The 24,946-nt window shown below is 38.6% G+C and overlaps 1 protein-coding gene across 50 annotated transcripts in view; it reads right to left on the bottom strand.

The window, feature by feature from the left end:
- RIMS1 (regulating synaptic membrane exocytosis 1) overlaps positions 1–1,583 on the bottom strand; it is a 488,993-nt gene extending 487,410 nt beyond the window's left edge. For 19 of the 50 annotated variants that reach the window (XM_081828486.1, XM_081828490.1, XM_081828498.1 and 16 more), the window contains exon 1: positions 1,131–1,581. In XM_081828486.1, the coding sequence (XP_081684612.1) occupies positions 1,131–1,294 (164 nt within the window). In that variant the 5' untranslated portion in view covers positions 1,295–1,581. Of the gene's footprint in view, positions 1–1,130 lie in introns of all 50 variants that reach the window. The other 31 variants (XM_081828518.1, XM_081828521.1, XM_081828519.1 and 28 more) reach the window with 3 other exon arrangements.
- Positions 1,584–24,946: the final 23,363 nt, after the last annotated feature.

Genomic DNA, 24,946 nt, shown 5'->3' with positions numbered 1-24,946 from the left:
CCCAATCAGGGTCTCCAAATTCCTTCACCCTCAAGTTGAAAACTTTCCTGAATACGAGAAGACCTCCCAGGGGAAGGCAGGGTGGAAGTCCCCTGTGGCTCCACTCTGTGGGTGATGCTAAGGATCAAGGAAAACCCAGTCTGGATGCCAGCACCTTGTAAGCAGTCTTGTCTGAGAATATGATGAGCAGCAGCCCAGGCTGTCACACACCCCTGCACCACCAGCAAACGAGCCCCATCCCCTTCCCAGACACAGGAAAATGGGGCACTAGACAGAGAGCCCTTGAAGGGCTGACCGGCTTTAAAGAAAAGGGGATGTGTGCAAATATGTGATCCCCTGTCGTACTGCTTCCACCAGGAACTGAGCAGGCCCCAGAGGTCTCTTGGAAACCAGTAAAGAGGAACCTCTAGTTTATTCGGGCCAGAGTCCCCATCAGGTTCTCCCATTATTAAAAACTTTGCATTGCCGATGGCATTGTATATGGGTAAGAGAATGTGTCTTCACACAGGTATTCTGTGTAGAAGACTGTGACTAAAAGCTTAAAGAGAAGCTGGGTAGGCAGGTTACCAAAGATGGCAACTGCCCAAAAAAAGACCCAACCTTGATCTGGAGATGAATGAATACCAAAATGAACACTAAAATAAGCATTTTTTCTTACATAAATACTGGCACCCTTCACTGGGGTAACCCCAACCTCCTAAACAACTCCAAGATGAGAAGAGGAGCTGTTCTCAGCACCTCTTCATCCCACCTCCCCCTTCTTCCACTCATCCCCTGCCCCTTAACCTGTTCCCAGCCCAGAGCCCTTCCACCTGGGTGGCATCAGCTCTCCTCAGCTCCTGCATACCCCACCCTCAGGTGGTCCCTGTCCACCCAATCTTCCTCTGCAGCCCATTCTCTCCTGGCTCCTGGGATCCCCGCTCGGTGGCATCCCCTCCTTCCTGCTGTCCCCCTAATCTCTTCCCCGCTCAAGCCCCGCGCCCCTGGCCCCAAGGCGGGCGCCTCCGCCCCCCCACCCAGCACCCTCGCCCGCCCCTCCCCCACACTCAGCCGAGAGGCTTGGGTGAGTGAGTGGTGAATGGACCGATGGAGGCACGGAGGCACGGATGGCGCGGCTGGGGGTGGCTTACTTGAGCATGGCTTCTTCTTTTTCCTCCTCTTCCTTCTGCCGGTCCATCACTGCCATGATAATGTTCCTCTCCTCCTCGGTCAGGTGGCTCAGGTCGGGCAGCTCTTGCATGGGGGGAGGCACCGTGGGTGGGCGAGGACCGCGGGGCCCCACGGCCGAGGACATTTTCGTGGCCTGCCCGCCCCCTCTTCTGGCTCCCTGGCTCTCACCTTTCGGATTCACGCCCAGCAGCTGCGCCCCTGCCTCCCCTCACAGAGGAGCCCTCCTGGCGGCGGCAGGAGGAGGAGGAGCAGCGGCGGCGGCAGCAGCAGAGCCGGGGAGAGAGAGAACCCAGTCTTTCATGGTTGTTTGCATCCACCCAGTCCCGGATGCTGCCTTTGTTTTGGTCGCCCTAGCTAGGCTCGGGGCCGCCCGGCCGCCTCCCGCAGCCCAGCCTCGGCCGGCGGGGGCGGGCAGGCGGAGGCGCGGCGGGCGCGGCGAGGGGGCGAGGGCTCGCGCCAGGCTCGGCCGATCCGGGCGTCGCGCGCTGGGCGCGCGGGGCGGGGGCGGGGCTGGGGCCGGGGCCGGGGCCGGGGCCGCCGCCGCCGCCGCCGCCGCCGCTGCTGCTGTTGCCGCCGCCGCCGCCGCTGAGGCTGCTGGCAGGCTTGGCTGCCTCCAGTTTGGGGCTGCGGGAGGGAGAGGGAGAGTTTTGGGTGTCAGTTAGGCGGAGTCTCGGAGGCTTCACTCCCGGGTGATGCTGCTGCTCTCGCAGACATAGCTGCCAGCCACTCAGTCCCGGAGCCGCTCCGCCCACGGGCACCCACCCGCCCACTCCCCAGGTCGGAGCCACGCGTGCCCCAGCCTCTCCCCCCACGCTCACCAACGTGCACGCCACATTGCTCTATCCCCAGGTACCCCTCACCCGTGAGTCATCCTCCCTTTCCTGGTCTCTCGTCTGTGTCATCCTCCCAGCCCTGTTTTTCCTTGGATTGCATTAATCATCATCATCCTCGCTACCATCTTCATCCTGGAGCGTTAATATTATTTGAGCACCCACGATGTTCTGAACAGCAGGATGGAACACCCTCTGGACGCATTTTTTTTTTCCTGCTACAATATATTTCACGTGTACTAGTCAAGTGTTCATAGCAACAACAATGTGATTTTTTTTTTTTTTTAGATAATTTTAATACACACACACCCCTCCGACAGCTTGGATTTTCTGGGTCCATTGTATGCAGTGCCTTTCTTGACCCATCCTCAGTAAAACTATTCTGCGATTTATCCTAATTCCCCCTTAAGATGCCCCACAACCCAGCAACTATTTAATTTGTCATTTTGGGCTCTGGGTAACCCCATCGCGTCGCATAACCGCACTTCTCTGGTGCTTGCAAATGGATTATCTACTTGAATTCCTCTAATGATGCTCACTATCATCATGTACTCACTTCTTAGCCACTGTAGGTACTTCTCAAGAAACACTGATCCCAGATAAGAAAAACACCCAACCATTTCCTATTGTAAGAAGCTTTTGCTCAATGCCTGGCCCAATGATAGACATTAAAGATGAGTTTCTTTCGCTGATAAAGGCAAAAATAAACAGACAGTCCCTTCAAAACACGTATTGTTACAGGCTTTGAAACGGGAAGACTGAATTTTGTTAATATAATTATAAAGGAATCAAAATAGAGAAGAGTTCAAATTGAACAACAGTTTCCTAGTGAATGTCTCTCTTAGAAATGGTGATGAGAGGATTGATATGTTTCCTTCCTGGAGAATTTTTTCTTTAGTTCCAGAAAGGATCTAACACTAACATATATATTTTTTTCCTCCAAGCCTAACTTTGTTAATGAAGAAAAAGACAGTGATATTTATGAATCCTAAAAATCCAAAATCTTCAAGTTTAAGGGTTTATGTTTGACTATTTGATCTCCCATGAATGCATTTGTTTGCTTCTACATTGATACACCTATTTGAATACTCTCAGTAATGTAAGGCTCCCTACGTCTTAATTCTATTTCTATGTCTAAATCTCTCTTCTACTTGAAAGTTTTCAACTATTTGAGATGGCTATGATGTCATCTTTAATTTTTTTTTTCAGAGTAAACTTTGCCAGCTTATCCAACCAGTAATCATGTAGCATAATTTCAAAGTCTGATCATTCTGGTTATCTGCCTTTGGGTACACTCATGTTTTTCCCCCAGCTTTCCTGAATAGCAATATCAAGAATACATATAAAGAACCAAGAACAGTATCTGGCACTCAGTAAGTGCTTTATAATCATTATTTTTATTTGCACAATTTAATATTGGCCTAGCTTGTAGGTAACCATGTCAGTTATGATGATGTCGCTGAAATAGTCTACTAAAATTTCCAAGTTTTTTCATAAGTGCTGATGCCTAGCCAGATTTCCTCTTTCCTCTAATTAAGCAATTGATGAAAACATTCTAATCAGCTTTTCATCACTGTAAAAAAATTTCACTCATGTTCCTCAGGCTAGCATATATTCAAGGGGGGAAAATGAGTTTGAATTCTGGCTCTACTAGTGTTTTTATGATTTTGGTAAAATCACTTATCCTCTCTGAACCTTGGTTTTCTCATCTGAAAAGTGGGGTAAAGACATTTGCCTCTAAATAGAAGAGAAATAGTAAATGAAAAGATATATTTGAAGCCTCTAGCTATGTGTCTAATACTTTGTAGTTCTCTTGTTCTCATTTCTTGTTCTCTCCAAGAGTTGTATTAGGCCATCCCTCAATTATTAATGTACAGAGAGGAGTTAGAGATGAGAATGATACTCTATAAGATGCCTCTTAGTCAATGTAGAGATGCAACAGACAAAGGCCTTGTCCTCAGGAGGTTTGTAGTCAAATCAGTCCTCTTGAAATTCTTGTAAAATACAAATAGAGGAATTCTAAGTCCTCAGCTGATGTCAGAACTAGCTGAATAAAGCTCTGGAAGGCAGGGGCCTAAAAAACAATTAATAGTGGTATTTTTGTTTGCCAGGGCTGCTGTAACAAAACACCACAGACTAGGTGGCTTAAACAACAGAAATTTATTTTCTCACAGTTCTGGAGGCTAGAAATACCAGATCAGAATGCTGGCAGGATTGATTTTTCCTGAGGCCTCTTCTTGGCTTGTAGATGGGCACTTTCTTGCTGTGTCCTCATATGGCCTATTCTCTGTGCAAGCCCATCCCTGGTTTCTCTCCCTCTGCTTATAAGGACATCATTCTTATAGGATGGGAGCCCTACCCTTATGACCTCATTTCATTTTAATAACCTCTTTCAAGACCTATCTCCAAGTATAGTTACATTCTAAGGTCCTAGGGATTAGGGCTTCAACATATGAATTTTAGGGGGACAATTCAGTCCAATACAAGTGATTTCCATTTATTAGAATTACTTCGGGAAATAGTGATTGATGTGTATTATCTGGATGACTTAATGAAAAGACATCTGGTTTTGATCATCTTTACATTCATAGCTACTTCCTTGGGCTCCACAAGTGTATGTGAAATCAGTGAGTAAATAAATGAATAAAGGACTGAATGAATTGACAAATAAATTAGTAGGTGCCATGGTGCAACCCATCAGTGTCTCTCCTGTCAGGAATCTCATCCATTATGGAGGGGTTCAAAACCAATTTCTAAAATCCAAAGAAGTATATTTGTACACATTTACCTTCAGAAAAGTAGAACTTATCTGCACTTAGATAAGCAAGCAAACACCCAAAGTAGTTGTACAAAAGTGTGTGGCACAGATGATTAGTTCCTGAAGGCACTCTACAAAAATGTCCGATAAGCTTAGAAAAATATGCACAATACCCCCCTCTTAGGAATTCACAAGCCACCTTAACAAATAAAATGTGCAATGGAGGAATTATTTACTACAGTAAAGAAATCTGTTTTACTTGGCTTTGCCTGGCATTTCCCAAATGTATTTGGACTGTAAGAGAACTGCATTTTCTCCCCTCATAGGGAAAACATGTTTTAGACAAGCTTTGGGGGAAAATCCTGACTTACAAGCATGGTATGTAAAGATGTTAACTAGAGAGACCATGAAAATTCCAATGTAATTCTCCATGCTTAACCAATGAGATCTTTGGAAAATGTCTTAAATCTCTATTCTTAACGTCTTAAATCTCTATATATCAGATGTGCTGAAGGACAGCACTAATATTATGGTCAGAAATAATAACTTAGACAAAGCTCCTCTAAGGTAAGTTTCTTAGCTCAGCTTTCCACTGATAGTTTCAAATCATTGTTTCTCAAAATAACTAAAATTGGATACCACTGTTAACTGTTAATTTAACTTAATAGCTGAGATTATAACCTCAAAGTGGAATATAATTGAAATGGTGTCAGGTTCTAATCCTTACTCTACCATTTGATAATTGTAGTGGGTTTAGTACTGTCTCCCCCCACCCCCAAAATTCATGTTCATTCAGAACCTCAGAATGTGCCCTTTTTTGGAAATGGGTCTTTACAGATGAAATCACCTAAAATGAGTTCATACTCTATTAGGATGAGTCCTAAATCCAATGGCTAGTGTCCTTATAAGAGGAGAGAATGCACACATGTACAAGAAGGAGGCCACATGAAGACACAAAGAGACCCGGAGAGAGGAAGGCCATGTGAAAACAGAAGCAGAGAATGGAGTGGTGATGCTTCCCCAAACCAAGGAATGCCAGGAGCCACCAATAGCTAGAAGAGGCAAGGAAGGATTCTCCTCTAGAGACTTCAGAGAAAGCATAGCCCTGCTAATACCTTGGCTTTGGACTTCTAGCCTCCACAACTGTGAGAGAATAAATTTCTGTTGTTTTAAGCCGTGTGTGCAGTTTGTGGTACTTTGTTATTGCAGCCTTAGGAGACTAATACAATATTTATGTGAGTTTAGGTGAATTAGTAAACCTCACTGAGCTAATCTATAAAATGAAAATAATAATATGCACCTTCCACGGTTTGGTAAGGATGAAAGGTTGCGAACCTGTGTACCTTCTTTGTGCTAGGCACTGAAGATAAGGGAGGGAATGATGCATATAAGGTACTGGACCTAGAGAAGATGGGCAACCTATGGCCCATGAACCAACAGCCAAAAGCCTGTTTTCTGAATAAACACAGCCACATCCATTGATTAAATATTTTCCATAGCTGCCTTTATACAATGGTAGAGTACATGTAAAATGGAAGAGCATATGTCCTACAAAGCCTGAAATATTTACTATCTGTCTCTTTACAGAAACAAAAGTTTGTTAACCTCTGCCCTGGATGCTTACAATGCAGTTTGAGGAAAGGGGAAGGCATAGAAAAACACATAACAGTTGGATTATGATAATTGCTCTAGAAAATAACTTAGATAGAATAGAAAATAAACCGTGGGAAGATAGGTAGTCATGGGAGTCCTAAGAAGGTGTCCCATGACCAGAGATTTGAAGGATAGAAGGCGCCAGCCTAAGAAGAGCTCAGCACAGACTGTTACAAGCTAAAGAAAGTGTTAGAGACAGCGCCCTGAGTCAGGAAGGGCGGGACTCAGGGAACACGAAGTAAGCCAGTGGGGTGGGATCATTGTGAGGGGAGGAGAAAATGGCCGGAGGTGAGCTCATATAGGGCCTAGTCAACTATGACAAAAAGTGCTAGTTTATTCTTGTGCAATGGGAAGCCACTGAAGAGTTTCAACACGGAGTCAAGTGATATGCTTTACATTTTTTAGATTACTGTGCCTGTGGGTGGCAGAAAAATGGGTGGCTGCAAGGGCTAGTGGCTCGGACTTGTGACAGTATCAGTGGAGAAAAGTGGACACATTCAAGATGTGCTTTAGGAGTAGCACCTAGAGGCTTGCTGACAGATGAGATGTGAGGAATTTGTGAAGAGAAGATATCAGTTATGATTCCTATGTGGGGCTGAGCAGGAAGTGGGTGGGTGGTGGTTCCAAACACCGAGATGGGAAATGTGTGCGTGTGTGTGTGTTCTTGTTGTTGTTGTTGGGGAGGGATAGGTGGTGTGGGAGGGATACAGAGAGTCTTCCATCATCTTTGTGATCATCATTGTTATCATCAACGTCATCTAAACTCTCAAAAAGAGAAATATATTTGCGTTTAATTTGCTAATTGATCCCTCTGGACAAAATGTTTGTTTGTTTGTTTGTTTTTAACTAAAGTTTGAAAAAAGAGACATGCTTCTTTTGAAGATTTCTTCTAGCAAAGTGGCCTGAAGGGGCCTTTGTTGCTCTCTCCAAATTGACAAAAGTGAAAAACCCACTAGCGCATAATCAGCAGAAGTGTGCATACAAATGCACGTTCATATAAGAGCTAAGGACAAAGTACTAGTTAATTTCTACTCCAAGGAATAAGCAAGTAGCATAATTGTGATGTCGGGATTCTGTATACTCAAGTTATAATGATTTAAATATTTTTAATTTTTAGAAAATGTTGACATAAATTAGTTAGGGATATCTTCAATGCCTGTTGAGATGAAATCTTAGCTAATTGGTGAACTATAATCCTAGAGTTTTGACTTCAGTTATCACCATATCCTCCTATATACTTTTCACTACTATTTTTATGACCACCACCATAATCTATTACACAAGAATGGCTTATATACAAGGTGATCATATGTCCTGGTTTGTCCAGAGCCATCTGACTTCGTGTCTATTGTACTGGCATTATTATCAAGAGCATCTTCTTTCACTTATCATCCAGTTTGGATGATAAATTATATGGTCGTCTCACTTATAGATAGTTATAGTAATTTGCAAAAATATAGACTTTCTGGCTTCAAAGAACATTTGGCTCTCAAAAGATTTCATGAAAGTATTTGGCTGAAATGGGATATCAGATTTTGGCTCAAATTCAGCCAAATACCTATTTTAATTTGATTTTTGGTAAGGTTCCACTATTATCATTTATTTCAGGAGGAATTCAATGTGTGAGAATGTCTCTGTCCTTAGACCAAGAAGAAGATACCTCATTCTGTTCTCTTTTGGTGGGTCATATCAGCCTTGGACATACTTCTTCCAAGCAATTAATATTCTTAGCTATTCTTTCTTTGAGTTATTTCCTTTCAATGCTTGTCTACTGATTAAGAATCAGAGTTCATGGCCTCTTTTGCATTCTTCTGAGACTGATCATCTTCTATTTTAGTCAAACTTAGAATGCTTAATTGGCAACGTTTGAGAATAATTTCTCCACGTTCTGTTCTCTTCCAATTTCCTTCTTTGCATTGAGTAACTTCTTGAGAATTAGTCAGTTTTGATTTTATGTGATATGAAGAGTCTCCATCTTAGATGCCTCAACTGTTTATTAGCTTTATTCTTTTGAGAGTGCCTTCTGAGAGTTGTACTGGTTGGATTAAAGTGTCAAAAGTCTAAATGCTATCCTCCCAGCTGTTGAGTGAGATCCTCCTCTATTTACAATCAATCTCTTTCTTCAAGAGTATGACTTAAAAAGAAATATCAACTTTACTTACCTACAAAGCCAAAAACATCCTATGTGGAAAATGGATTTGGATAATAATTTCCAAGACTAGATTATTTTATAAGCGCTAAAAATTTTAGTAAGTTGAAAAACAACTTTACTAAAGTTAGCATTTATTAACTCTATTTTTGTTAAAATGACATTTTATTAAAACAGAGACCTCGACAATCAGATTTAAATAAGTACCCCTTCCTGGAATTCTCTGACTTGAACCCAACCCCTGAGACTGTTTCCTGGCAAGTTCTTACCTATTTTCCTATTTTCCACTCCCAAATTTGAGATGAACAACCCAACCCCAGCCAGCCTTTGAGAAGACAGTTGCTTCTATCAATCATGCCATGGCCCCTGCAGGCAAGTGGGAAAACTGGTAGAAGAATGTGGGGACTTGACTCCTTATTCTGGCACTAATTAGCCCTACAGAACTAAGGAGGTAACTTAATCTTCCTGAGCTCTAATTTCCTCATCTGTAAAATGGAGACATTATATCTCCTTCAAATACCCTAAGCATTTTTATAATAGCAATGATATTACATGTTCCTGACCTGCACTAAATGTTCTACAGGCATTATCATATTTACCCCTTTCAACAGTGCGTAGGTACTATTAATATTCTTTGGGGCACTATTTAGCATGGCCAGTGTAGATCATTGTCCTTCCTCAGCGGTTTGAACAACAGAAGTGGGTGAACCAAGTAGATAGATCGACAAAAGGTGTCATATGTTTAGTGAAGCAGCAAAATGGACTCTGATGTGTATCACAGAATAGTCTAAACTTGGATAATTTCTCAACATCTCCATTGTAGTCACCACTGTCTTCAGCAGCATTGATAATTTCTGAAGTCTGTGATTACTTTGCTTCTCTTTGATTCATAATTACTGGGACTGAGACTCATCAGACTTCACTATGACCCATAAATCATTTTTATAGTGACTGATTTCCCTTTTTTAATTTTTGAGGCCTGGCATCAAACTCCTGAGTTTTGACAGTGATTTAGGCATGAAGAAGTTGACTAACCTCCCCAGGCCATGTTTGGGAAAAGGTCTGTCAAAAGCAAATTTGGATTTAGTTATGGTTTCTTTTGTCCTCTGGCCCCTTGTACTCACTTCAGCAGTCACATTCATCTGGCTTAGCTTAGGACCCCTTTCTAGGGGTTTGGCTTCTACTTAATCCTTGGGTCATAAGGAATAGCCTGATATTGGCCCTCTGCTGTGGGTAGCCTCCACCCTCCAGGTGTACCCTGTGTTAAGTGACCTCAGCATCTCATGTATTCCAGACTAAGGCTTCCATTTTTACATATCTCACCTTTGTTCCGTGATCCACAATTTTCAAAAACATCTGCATGGGGTCTCTCGTTCTCTGTTTTTCTCTCCCTGTTCTTTTCTTTTCTTCTCACTTTCTGCCCCAAATTTGAGTATTTCTCTGATTATTAACTTTAATTATAAGTAATGCTATAATTTCCTAGAATAACTACTGGGATATCAGAACCTTTTAGGATAAACTTATCACCTGTATAAATAAGTCTTTAAGAAGGTCGGGGGGGGGACACCTGGGTGGCTCAATCAGTTAAGTGTCTGCCTTTGGCTCAGGTCACGATCCCAGGGCCCTGGGATCAAGTCCTGCGTCGGGCTCCTTGCTCAGCAGGGAGCTCACTTCTCCCTCTGCTTGCCACTCCCCCTGTTTGTGTGCGCTCTCTCTCTGACAATAAAGAAGTAAATCTTAAAAAAAATTTATCACCTGAAGTTGAATTATACTTCAATTATAAAAACATATTTTATAGAATATTTACTTATATCAAGGAAAATTCTCAAACTATGTGCCTAGAGTACAAAAGGCTACATATTATTTTCTTGGTAATGTTTTCAGACTCAGCAACTGGAAAAATATAGAGTTTACTTATATATCATTATTTCTAAGAAAGAAACTAACTTGGGTGCCTGGGTGGCTCAGTTGGTTGGGCGACTGCCTTCGGCTCAGGTCATGATCCCGGAGTTCTGGGATCGAGTTCCGCATCGGGCTCCCTGCTCAGTGTGGAGTCTGCTTCTCCTCTGACCCTCTCTCCTCTCACGCTCTCTCTCACTCTCTCTCTCAAATGGATGAAATCTTTAAAAAAAAAAAAAAAAGAAAGAAAGAAATTAACTTATAGTTTTTTTATTTCCTGTATTTGTAATTATAAAATAGGTGGTTTTCCTCACACCAGGAAATAAACCTCCCCTGTTATGATCCAAACATATTCTAGGAACTATCAAGAAACTCATTTTAATGCCAAGAGGAGTTGAGATGATTTTTCCCCTTACTTCTTTGTCATTCTCACACAGGACTTGATCAAAGTAGAATCATGTGTTGCACACCAAATGTTAATAAATGTGATCATTTTGACAAAGGTCAAGTTGACCTAATCCAGTGAAAATGAAAACAATACCCTGTCTTGGCCCACTTGTTCAAGAGGAGAAACTGGGATAGTATGTAATGGTGCTACTTCCATTTTACCCCCATTAATCAATAGTCCTTGGTTCAATTTGACCAGCAGAGTGAGAGCCTATTGTGATCACTGCGCAGATAATTTGTGGTGGCAGTCAATGAAAAGATTAAAGCTACACATGGTCTTCCAGTTTCAGCTTTGCCACATAAAGGACTTGAAAGTTGTCACTCCTGTCCTCACAATAAGAAAAAGGAGAAAAACCAGAATGAGCTCAAAGGTAATGACTTTTCTTAGATCCATAAGAAAATTGAAGCCACGGGGTAAACTGCCACCCTGAAATCTGCAGAGACAGGAGAATACAGAGAATCACAGCTGAGATTAGCTTACTGAGGTCTAGTAGAACCAATACGTGGTAGGAACACTTAAATGGTAATTGTTAAAGACAAAATTGTTAAAGACAAATTGCTGTAGGTTGACTGAGGACTAGTGTGAGAATGAGAAACTCCTGGAAGCTGTATTTTTAGCGGGACCTCCCACCCATACTTCATCAATTTTACCTTTAGGAACCCCACCAGGTTCTCACAGAGAGGAGCCAAGAAAAGTCCTTTTATGGCTCTAGAAGGGGGTAGAAGAAAGTAACCATTTTGAAATACACCCTGAATATTCTTTATTCAGGCCCTTTATTAGGGCAAAGATTTTACCATAGCTTTATCCCACTTAGGGAGAAGAGTATTAATCCAACTGTAGAATCTTCTAGCCTTGTTGATCTCACCTAAGGGGATGAGAGAAAAGCACTTGTAAAGGTCACAGCTTACAGGCTCAGTAAGAAAAAAAAATTAAACATAAGACTGTAGAGCATGCCCCCTCCCCCACAATTTATCACCAAATTAGCCATTCTAGGATAAGTAGAGTGGATGGTAGCTGCAAAAGCTGCAAGAAACATACATTATTTCAAAATGAGTTCCTAGGGGCTCCTGGGTAGCTCAGGCAGTTAAGAGTCTGACTCTTGGTTTTGGCTCAGGTTGTGATCTCACGGTCGTGAACTCAGGGTTGTTAGATCAAGTTGTGTCCAGCCCTGCATTGGGCTCTGCCCTCAGTGGGGACTCTGCTTGAGATTCTCTCTCTCCCTCTGCCCCTGCCCGAACTCACACTCTCTCTCAAGATAAATCTTTTTTTTTTTTTAAGAAGTTTCTAGGGAAGCCCAAAGACAAAAGAGGAGACAAAAATAAGCATTGTAAAGGAATCTGAAAATTCTGGTAGCTATAGCTACAGAAAATATTAAGCATAGTCCAACTCTTAGCTAAATTAACACAGTCTCATACTAAAGTTCTTTTACATTGGTTCTTTTTACTCTTATGTCACATTTGCTTTTAATAAAAAGTTCCAAATCAAGCTAAAAGGTAAGAAAAAAATACATCCAGAAGAGACAAGGAAAGCATCAGGACCAGATTCAGGTACGATACAGACTTTGGAACTTTCAACAGGAAATTGAAAATAGCACGATTAAGGGGTCTAGAGGAAAAAGTAGACAACATGCAAGAGCAGATGGGTAACATGAGCAGAGCAATGAACACTCTAAGAAACAATCATAAGGAAATGCTAGAAATTAAAAACACTGTAATAGAAATAAAGGATGTCTTTGATAGGCTTAGCAGTAGACTAGACAGGGCCAATAAAAGAACCAAGGAGATTGAAGATATGCCAATAGAAACTTTCCAAAGAGAAATAAAGTGAAATACAAAGATAAAAAGAGTGAAAAAAACTAGAACAGAATATTCAAGAACATGGAACAATTTTAAAAGGTGCAATATATGCATAAATACCAGGGGGAGAAGAAAGAGGGCACAGAAGAAATATCTGAGTAACAATGTCTAAGAAACTTCCAAAATTAATGAACAGACATCAAATCACAGAAACAACAAAAACTACATCTAGTCATATCATATTCAAACTATAGAAAATGAAAGACAGAAAAACTTGAAAAAGCCAGATTGGGGGAAAAAAAACCCACTTTATTTATAAAGGAACAAAGATAAGAAGTTTAATATGTACATCAGAAACTATGTAAGCAAGAAGAGAGTTAAGCAAGATATTTAAAGTATTGAAAGAAAATCCCTCCAACCTAGAATTCTATATCCAGATTAGAATTATCCTTCAACAGTGAAGGATATGATCCAGATATGAAATTATCCCTCAAAAATAAAGGAAAAATAAAAGACTTTCTCAAAGAAAATTGAGGAAATTAATTTTTGGTTGACCTGTTCTACAAGAAATGTTAAAAGAAGCACTTCAAGAAGAAAGCAAGCAATATAAGTCAGAAATTCAGATCTACATAAAGAAAGAAAGAAAATCAGAGAAGGAATAAATACAAGTAAAACAAAATCTTTTTTTATTATACTTAGTTGATCTAAAAGATAACTGTTTGAAGTAATGATAGATTAGTTGTAAATGCATACTGCAATTTCTAGTGCAACCACTTACCAATTGAAAAAAAAACATAATTAATACTCTAAAAAAAAGACAGAAAATGAAATTATATAAAATTCTCAGTTAAATCCAGGAAAGGCAGAAAAAGAAGGAATAAGATAAAAGAAACATTGAACAAGTGCAACCAATAGACAATAGACACAGATACGGTAGATATTAATCCAACTGTACCCAATAATCATTTTAAATATGAATGTTCTCAGTACACCAAATAAGGACAGAAGATGGTCAGAGTGAATAAAAAACAACATCCAACCATGTTGTCTATAAGAAACTCACTTTATTATTTTTTAAAGATTTTATTTATTTATTTGAGAGAGAGCAAGAGTGTGAGAGAGCATGAGAGCAGGGGGGAAGGGAAGAGGCAGAAAGAGAAGCAGACTCCCCACTGAGCAGGGAGCCAGATGCGGGGCTAGATCCCAGGACCCTGAGATTATGACCTGAGCCAAAGGCAGATGCTTAACTGACTGAGCCACCTAGGCGCCCAAAAAACTCATTTTAAATAGAGTCACATAAGTTAAAAGTAAAAACTGAAAAATATAAAAAATGCTGACTATCAATATAACTAATCAAAAGAAAGGTGGAATAGCCATATTAATTTCAGACAAAGCAGACTTCAGAGCAGATAAATCTCTCAGAGATAAAGAAAGGCATTACATAATGATAAAGGGGTTAATTCTCCAAGCAGACATAACAATTCTTAGACTCCATAAATCTAACATCAGAGCATCAAAATATACTATTAAAAAATCGATAGAACTTCAAGGATAAGTAGACCAATCTACTATTATGGTTGAAGACTTCAACACCTTTCTTTTAGTAACTGATAGATAAAGGAGGCAGAAAATTAGTAAGGATGTAGTTGACCTGAACAGTGCTATCAATCAACTTGATCAAATTAGCGTTTATAGACTACATTCGACAACAGCAGAATACACATTCTTCTCAGGCTCATATGGAACATTGAATAAAACAGACCATATTCCTGGGCATAAAACACACTTAAGAATTTAAGTGAATGAAATTTGAATAAAATGAATTTAAGTGAATAGAAATAATATAAAGAATATTCTTAGACAATGATGGAACTAAATGAGAAATCAATAATAGACAGACAGCTGGAAAATCCCCAGTTTCTTAATTGAATAACCACTTCTTACTAGCACATGGGTCCAAAAAGAAGTATTAAGAGAAATTAAGAAATATTTTGTTCTAAATGAAAATGAAATATAACTTAGAATTTGGGGGATGCAACAACACAATGCTTGGAGAAAAAATATAGCATTAAATTTAAATATTGTAAAAGAAGAAAGATCTAAAATCAATAATCTAAGCTTTACTTTATGAAACTAGAGAAAGAAGGACAATTGAAGCCTAAATCAGGCAGAACAAAAGAAATAAAAAATTAGAGCAAAAATCAGTGAAATAGAAAACAAGAAGAGGATCAACAAACTCTAAAAACTGATTCTTAGAAAAGATCAATAAAGTTGATAAAACCTCTATGCAGGGTAATCAAAAATAAGAAAGAAGGAGAACAAAAGTTACCAAAATCAGAAATGAAAGAATAGTCACCACTACCAATCTCATGAAGCTTAAAAGGATAGTGAATACTATGAATAACTCTGTGCTTACAAATTCAATAACTTAAATGAAATGGACCAATTCTTGGAAAGTCACAAATGACCAAAGTTCACATAAAGAAAAACAGATAATATGAACAGGCCTATATCAATTAAATAAATTAAATCAATAATAATATTCCAAAAAAAGAAAACACCAGGCCGGAATGGTTTCACCAGTGAATTCTGTCAAACATTTAAAGAAGATACTATATCAATATCAATTCTTCACAATCTATTCCAGAAAATAAGAGCTAAGGGAATACTTCCTAATTCAGTGAAGCCAACATTACTATAGTTCCAAAAACAGATAAAGGCATTATTACAAAGGAAAACTACAGACCAATATTTCTTTTTTTTTCAAATAAGTAAATAATAAACTTTTATTAGATGAATAAAGCTGTGTCTATTCTGTGGCCTTATATACCCTGCACAGAATTCTGTATGACTAAAAGCGACATAGACCAGAAAGGAACACAGACAATATACAGTAACAGTGACCTTACAGGCAATACAATGGCACTAAATTCATATCTTTCAATAATTACCCTGAATGTAAATGGGCTAAGTGCCCCAATCAAAAGACACAGGGTAAGACTGTTGAATCACAGATCTGTACCTCTGAAACAAATAATACATTTTATGTTAAAAGAAAAAAAAAAGGAAGATAACAGGAGGGGAAGAAAGAAGGGGGAAAATCAGAGGGGGAGATGAACCATGAGAGACTATGGACTCTGAGAAACAAAGTGAGGGTTCTAGAGGGGAGGGGGATGGGGGGATGGGTTAGCCTGGTGATGGGTATTAAAGAGGGCACGTTCTGCATGGAGCACTGGGTGTTATATACAACAATGAATCAGGGAACACTACATCAAAAATTAATGATGTAATGTATGGTGATTAACATAATAATTAAAAATAGAAAAAAAAAGACACAGGGTATCAGATTGGATAAAAAAACAAGACCCATCGATATGCTGTCTGCAAGAGACTCATTTTAGACCCAAAGACACCTCCAGATTGAAAGTGAGGGGGTGGAAAACAATTTACCATGCTAACGGACACCAAAAGAATCCTTGTATCAGACAATCCTTGTATCAGACAAATTAGATTTTAAACCAAAGACTATAATAAGAGATGAGGAAGGACACTATATCATACTTAAAGAGTCTATCCAACAAGAAGATCTAACAGTTGTAAATATCTATGCCCCTAACATGGGAGCAGCCAATTATATAAACCAGACCAATATTTCATATGAACATAAAATGCAAAGATCCTTAAGTAAATATTAGCAAATCAAATACAATAATGTATTAAAAAATTATGCCAAGAGGCATGTATTTCAGGTGTGTAAACTGAATTAGTATTCAAAAATCAGATAATGGAATATATCACATCAACAAGATAAAGAAGAAAAATGACATGACTGTATCAACTGATGCAGAAAAAGTATTTCACATGTCTTTGTCATTTTAAAAACACAAAAAGTTTAATCCATGAAAGAAATATTGATAACTAGAATTTTTTAAAAAAAATCTTATGATAAAAATTCTCAGCAAACAGAGAAAGGGAAACTTTCTCACCTTGAAAAAGAACATCTACAAAACCGTACAGCAAACATTGTACTTAATGGTGAGAAGCAGGACACTTTCCTCCCCACTTAGATTGGGAACAAGGAGAGGATATCCCTTCCCTCCAACATTCAATCTCATATTGACTGTCCTAACTAGTGAAATTGGCTATAAAATAAAATAAAATAAAATAAAATAAAATAAAAGGCATAAAGATAGGGAAGTAAAAAATAAGACTGTTTTTGCTCACAGATGACATTATTGTCTATGCAGAGAATCCCAAACGGACAAAAAAATCTCCTGGAACTAATAAGTGATTATTGTAAACTGATGGGATCTAATTGCTTTCCTATATACCAGCAATAAAAAACTGCAATTTGAAATTTGAAAACACAAATACAATTTACAATAGCACTGTAAAAAGAAAAATGCTTTGGTATAAATCTAACAAAAATGTACAGGATCTACATGCAGAAAAGCACAAGATACTGATGAAAGAAATCAATGAAGATCTAAATAAAAGGAGAGATATTCTATGTTCATTAGTAGATTCAATATTGTTAAGATATCAATTCTTCCCAAATTGATCTATAGATTTAATCCAGTTCTAATCAATATCCCATCAAGCTGCTTTGTAGATATCTACAAACTGATTCTAAAGTTTATATGGATAGACAAAAGACCTAGAAAAGCCAAAACAATACTTGCTACAAAGCTACAGTAATTGAGACAGCATGGTATTGACAAAAGAATAGAAACATAGATAAAACAGACAGAATATGGAGTCCAGACCAGATTCACACTACAGTCTTTGACACAGGAGCAACACAAATCTTTGACAAAGGAACAAAGGCAATTGAATAGAGAAAGAACAGTCCTATATGCAAATAGTGCTGGAACAATTGGGCATCTGTATAAAAAAAAATAACTAGACATCAATCTAATACTTTTCACAGATATAAATGATGACATTGAAAGAATGATCAACAGAAGAAAAAATTGATGTTATTCTTTTTTAAAATTAAAAACATGTTTTCTATGAAAGATACTGCTAAGAGAATGAAAATAAAAGCCACAAGCTGGGAGAAAATGTCTGCAAAACACATATCTGATAAATGACTTGTATCCAAAATACACAAAGAAATCTTAACACTAAACAATAAGAAAACAACAGATCAATTAAAAAATAAGCAAGAGATTTGAACAAACATTGCACCAAAGAAGATATACACATGATAAAAAAGCATATGAGAAACATGATTTATCATTGGAAAATTGTAAAACAAAACAGCAGTGAAATATACTACACAGCTATGAAAAGGGCTAAAATAAAACAAAATTTAAAATTTAAAAACAGAAAAACCCCATAAAACTGAAAATACTGACAAGGATGCCGAGCAAAAGGAATTCTTGTTCATTGTTGGCGGAAATACAAAAGGTGCAGGCACTTTGAAAGATAGCTTGATAGTTTCTTACAAAGCTAAACATAATTTTACCATATGATTTAGCAATTGCCCTCCTAGATATTACTTAATTCAGCTGAAAACTTACTTCAAACTTATGAAAACTTAATATTTATAGCAACTTTATTCATAATTACCAAAAACTGGAAATCACCAAGACATCGTTCAGTAAGTGAATGGATAATCAAACTGCAGTACATACATACAATAGGATATCATTCAACAGTATAATGAAGTGAGCTACCAAACCATGAGAAGACATGGATGAACTTTAAATGTATATTGATACGTGAAAAAAGCCAGCGTGACAAGACGATATAGGACATGATTACAATTACGATGTTCTACAAAAGGCAAAATTATAGAGACAGGAAAAGATCAGTGATGGCCAGTAAGAAAGGAGGAGAGGAGGGTTGAGTTGGTGAAGCAACAAGGGAATTTATAGTGCAGTGAAAATTATTCTGGATGATTCTGTAATGGTGGACACATGATATAATGCATTTGTTATAATCCATAGAACTGTACAACAGATAGCAAATCTTAATGTATACTAGTTGAAAAAAAATGAATTAGGAGGTTCAAGGAAGTTCCCAGAGAGGAGATTATGCAGATTGGCATAAGAGAATCTAACTGTATTATAAATGCATGAAACAACCTCACTGGGGAGAGTGGGGGTAAAATGTGCTGACGTAAGTAACTTTCAAAATGAGTGGAGTCTGAAAGACTAAAGGCAAAAAGAACTACACATAAGCATTATCCTCCAGTTGATAATATTGTTTCCCATGGGGATACAGGTTAACAATTCTGATACTGCTCTACATACGTACTATAACTGAACAATTAAGAAATCGAATAGCAGAATATGAGAACCAGGTTTCTCACGGTTGGAGTGAGTTTATAGATAAGCAAGAGGAAAAGGCTAGAATAATTCATGCGCTGATGGGTTAGAGTTGGATACTTCAGTTTAGCTTAATATAGATATAGGTGGGTTCATATAGAAATATTTATAGAAATGTGTATATGCATATCTATATGCAGGCTAGTATGCACAGATCTATTTCCTTGATTTGTCAGCTGAGAAGGCCTAAAATAAATGACTCCTGAATAGCAGTGAACACACTAACACCCAGATCTTGGCTCCTAATTCCTTTCTCTAATAAAAGGAACCAGGGATCCTTGGAGGAAAGGCTAAGTCTGGGGCAGGAAATATATAAAATAAACTTGGAGTATCTTATAGTACCAGAACAACAACTACAGCAAAAACTTACATTAATGGGGGATATATCTGAGGGACATAGTGGTCACCTGAAAGAACCTCTAATGGTCAAAGCTGGAACAATTTGAGCAAAAAAGAAACAAAGTGGTATGGGATTATAATCCAAAGAATAAAATAAATAGCTATGAGTCCATACTGATATACATAAGTGATTGAATCAATAAATAAATGGGGGAGAAAAACAAATCTCTCATGCAGAAGAATTCCAAATAATTTATATAGGCACTTCACTCTCAAGAAGGTGGAGCATAACTCCCTGCTCTTTAAGTGTGAGCTACACATAGTGTGACTTCCTCCAAAGAGCACAGAATGGAAAGGAGGGAAAAAGAGTAACTTCATAGTGGAAAAACCTGACAAACACTACCTTGGCCAGGTAATCAAGGTCAACTTCCACAGTCATAAATCATGTTGATCTTATGTATCCTTAATATCTTGTGATGAAAGTGGCTCTTCACCTTTGGGTTCTTCCTCCCCCAAATCCATAACTCCTATTTAGTCATGAGAAAAACATCAGATAAAATCCGCTAAAGGGGCATCCAAAATATACCTTCTCAGTATTTTCTCAAACTGTCCAGGTCATCAAAAACAAGGACAGCCTAAGAAACTGTCACAGCCAACAGGAGACTAAACATGATGACTAAATGAAATACATTGTCTTGGATGGGATCCTGGAACAGAAAAAGGACTTTAGGTTAAAACCTAAGAGAATTTGAATGAACTGTGGACTTTAGTTAATTACAGTGCATCAATATTGGTTCATTAATTTTAACAAAAGAATGATACTAATGTAAGATGCTAATAATAGGAAAAATTGGGTATAGCTATATAGGAATTCTTTACACTATCCTCTCAATTTTCCTGTACATCTAAAATTGTTCTAAAGAAACAAAATCTATTAAAAGAAATTGCCTGGCACTTACTATCTTATTGTGAAATGGAGCATGGAGTACACAAAGGCCTAAGGTGTAGGGCAGTATGTAGAGAGTGCTATGTTCATGGCAACCCTCTAAGGAATAGAAGGACTGGAAATGGTGAAGGAGAATTTCTAATTGAGAGGACCTGTGAATGCATTTTAGAAGAAAAGAAGTTTGAACAAAACACTACATCAAAAACTAATGATGTACTGTATGGTGACTAACATAAAATAATAAAAAAAAAACTTTGAAAAGTTAGAAGATTTTTGATAGAATTAAATAAAGGAAGGATCCTGAGCCATTCCAAATGGAAAACAGCATGAACAAAAGTATGGAACTGGAAAAATCCAATGAGTATTTGAGAAAAACAATTACAGACTGGCTGGAGGACAAGCTGGTATCATCAAGAGTAGTTGAAGTTAAGTCAGTTTGGGACTGAGTGTAAGTATCCAAGACTAACAACTAAGGGCTTTGTTTAAGAAGTGAAAATTTCTGAGTGAGGAAAGGATACTGAGTGGTCCTAAAAGAAGAAGGATCTGGAGATGGCAGCATGAATAGAAAAAGGGGAGGGGTCATTTATATGGCCACTGCTGCATGTCCATGGGATGGCAAGAATATGAGAAAGGATGGCACAGTGAGATGGAGATTGTGGAGGGAGATATATGAGGAAAGAAAAATCAAGATGTGCAGATGAGGAAGAGATAACAGGCTATGGCAGGCACTGCTTTTTGCTTACCTAATATTGATTCTCTTTCATCTTCCTTGCTAACTGCAAACCACAATTTTGTTGAGGGTGACAATGTTTTTAGCTAAAAATACCGCTCAGACTCCTTTGCCTTTGAGAGTGCCATGTGATCCAGTTTTAACCAATGAGATGTAAAAAGAAATCTAACAGGAGAACATTCGGTTTCCTGATAAAACAAGACAGTCTGCTAGCACCTCCCTTTTGTCTCCCCCCACCTCCCTTAATTCCTGAAAGGAACTTAGATATAATGCCTAGAGTCATAGCAGCCGTCTTGTAGAAAAGAGGAACAATGCTACGTACTAAGGAAGGTAGAATGAGACATGTTCTCAATACCATTGTACAGCTCTCTGGACCTCATTTTACCTAACAGGGAAACTAAATATTTAGGTAGGCCAGTGTGGTTGGATTTCTTTTACTATCTTAAACAGTCAAAGGTCACCCTAAGAATTTTAGCCTAACAAAGTGATAAATAATGTCTTGTTGATTCACAATCTACATCACAAGTGGAATTGGGGCCAGGCCATTGTGCATCATTAGGTATATTTTCACTCAGGTTGGAAGAGCCTGAAAGTGCTTTGTACACTGACTGCTCTCTTTACTATAAAAGTTACCACTTCTCAAACGACTTCAAAATTAAATAAGCTGTCATTCATCCATGTCCATACAGTAGTGGTAAAGAAAAGGGAAAGCTATTCTCTAAGAAAGCTGGGTCCTTCTGGCTATAAAGGAGGGGGGCCCATGAGAAAAGGAATGGTCTGCTTGCCTGACTACTGTATCACTTGGGCTTCCCCTCTGCCTGTCACATATGCCATCAGTATGCATTTGTTCCCGGTGTAGACCTTTCAAAGGAAGGGCACACAGAATGGCTTATATGAATCTAATTCATTCCATATTTTCTTACACCCGAGATGCTAGAGCCCAGCAATAATCATTATTACTCAATTCCTGGCTTCAGCCCTTAACATTTCTAGTAGAAAAAGGAGTATATCCTGACATCAGCCACCAAGCTATCTCTTACACAAGCTGCAGTAAATACATTGAAAGAGATTTTGACTATTTTGCAGTATTACTTACACCTGTTGGGAAGCAAGCAACACACGAAGTGCATCACAATCATTAATTACTTAATTTAGTAAATATTTATTGAACACCTACAATTTTCCTGGCACTATTTTAGGGGCTGTTGACACAGAAGTAAACAAACATACAAAAATCATGCCTTCATGGGTTAGATGGAAAATAACCAAATAAATAGGTAAAATATATAGTGTGTTAGAGATTATGTCTCTGAGAAAAATACTATGAAGAGTAGAGAGAGTGAATATTGAACAAAGGAAGAGTGGATAGTGCAATGTTAAATAAAGTGGTTGTTTGTATATCCCACATCTTTGGAAGGAAGGAAGGAAAGAAGGAAGGAAGGAAGGAAGGAAGGAAGGAAGGAGGGAAGGAAGAAAGGAAAGAAAGAAAGAAAGAAGGAAGGAAAGGTAGGTAGAGGTTGTTGGATAATAAGGTCTTCTGAGAAAACGCTATTTAATCATAATCTGAGGGAGGAAAAGGAGGGAGTCATGCAGACAACCAAATATGACAAATACATTATGAACTTTCCTGAGGAAGCAGACATTCACTCTTTTGATCAAATCAAATGATTAGACCAATACATTTACTCTGGAAAGTGCATTGACATTGTCCTGTGCAAAAATTATTTGCTATTGCATACTTGATATTGAAGATACACAAGACTGTAACAAATGAATTAAAGTTTAAGTGCATAATATAAGATTGCATAGTAATAAGAAATAAAATATAAGTAACATGGGAAAATGCAGATATGTTAGTGTAAAAAAAGCTGTGCACAGATACATAATTTTTGTTTATGAGGCAAATAATTTTTTTAAGATCTTTCTGTAATTACAATGATCTGATAGTACAGGGAAAGACAAAGCATCAAATTATTGTTAATTCCACTGAGTAAACTCTAGAAGTATATTTGAAATAATTACACTTTATTTAAAGCTGGTAAAGTAAGTTGTTGTACACCTGAGCAGGATGAAATCCTCTGTGTGTAGCTTTTTTTTTTTTTTTTAATTTTTTAAAGATTTTATTTATTCATTTGACAGAGAGACACAGCGAGAGAGGGAACACAAGCAGGGGTAGACCCAAAGGGAGAGGGAGAAACAGGCTCCCCGCGGAGCAGGGAGCCCGACGCGGGGCTCGATCCCAGGACCCCGGGATCATGACCTGAGCCGAAGGCAGACGCTCAACGACTGAGCCACCCAGGCGCCCCCTGTGTGTAGCTTTTATTTGTCACAGCAAATCTGCAAATAAGTAGAGGCAACCATCAGCAAGTCAGTGAAGTCCATGGACTTTTGTCTTCAGAGTTTCCAGGTCCTGCCTGATTTCTAAGTTGTTTTTGTTTACATCACAAACTCTTATATAGCATGTGCTGTATGTCAGGCACTAAGTGATGTCACTTGCCCACCATGACAGCTAGGAAGTAGTAAAAATGATATATGCAATACTAGATCTGTCTGACAATACCAATTTCAATCATATATGAGAAGACAAAGTAAAAACATAGGATAAAGGGCACTTAAATTATATTTTATGTAAGGCCTATTTTGAAGGTAAACTGGAAATAGCCATTTGGGGGTAATATGTGTTTGAGGAAGAGAAAGCAGAGATGCGGGATGTTTGAGTTTCCAAGCTTTGTAAAGAGGACCAGTGAGGCCCTGCCTCGGTTGAGCTGCTGGAGCCTGTTCCCAGGATTGTTCTCAGAAGCTGGCTTAGCTCAGGCTTGCCCAGCTTCCCTCCCCTCCCTCACATTTCCCTACCCAAGAGTAGGTCAAACTTTTGTTCCTGTCTCATTATGGTAAGCCTCTATGTATTAGTTTTCTATTGCTGTTGTAACAAATTACCAAACACTTAGTGGCTCAAAACAACAGGCATATATTCTATTATAGTGCTAAGGGTCAGAAATCCAAATGGGATGCACTTGGCTAAAATCAATGTCAGCAATGTGTGTTCCTTCTGGAAGCTCTAGTGGAAAATCTGCTTCCTTGCCTCTTCTAGCTTCTAGGGGCCGCCTGCATTCCCTGGTCCATGGTTCTGCATGACTCTGGCATTTGCTTCCATTGTCATATCTTTTCTTACTCTCCTACCTCCTTCCTTGCCTTATAAGGACCCCTGTGATTTTGTTGGATTTACCCAGATAATCCAGAATAATCTCCTGGTCTCAAGAGCTTTAACTTAATCACATCTGCCAAATTCATTCTGCCATGAAAGGTAACATAGCCACAGATTCTGGAGATCAGGAGGGTCACATCTTAAGAGGCCATTATTCTGCCTACCACACTCTTCCTTAGCTGTCTTCTTAGTTTTCAGTACTGGACACAGTTGACGTTTTATCTGAAATTGAGTAATACTTCCAAACATCTTCCCTTCCCCCAGACATCTTAGAATATATCCTGGGCCATTCTCCTGTGGTCCCTACTTTTGGTTATGATGTTTGAGTTTTAGTCAAATGTAGTTCAATTAGTTTGCCTTTAAGTGCTCTTAATTGATGGCTTTTTAAAGGATGACTTATCTTAAAAAATGTGTCTCTTGATGTATTACCCTAGAAAAATCAAATCCATGCCTAATCACCAGGAAAATGACTTTAGTTAGGTTAAAGTTGTAAGTCAAACAAATATATTTTGTCCCATGATCAATCATTTTTAGATTTAGCACAACCATATTGTGATGAAATACTCATCAAAAACAAAAATGCAGGAAGAAATTGTGTGTATTCCAGCTGAAAAGAGCAGAGGAATTCTTCACCTTAAACTGCATCTAGATATTAAAATAAAGGTCACTAACCACACACCCTGGTGCA

The sequence above is a fragment of the Leptonychotes weddellii genome, chromosome 8, assembly GCF_054177405.1.
Source record: "Leptonychotes weddellii isolate Sample4059 chromosome 8, ASM5417740v2, whole genome shotgun sequence".
In the NCBI taxonomy this organism is placed as follows: Eukaryota; Metazoa; Chordata; class Mammalia; order Carnivora; family Phocidae; genus Leptonychotes; species Leptonychotes weddellii.
The sequence above is the reverse complement of the archived record's forward strand: the minus strand, read 5'-3'. Positions and strand labels throughout refer to the sequence as shown.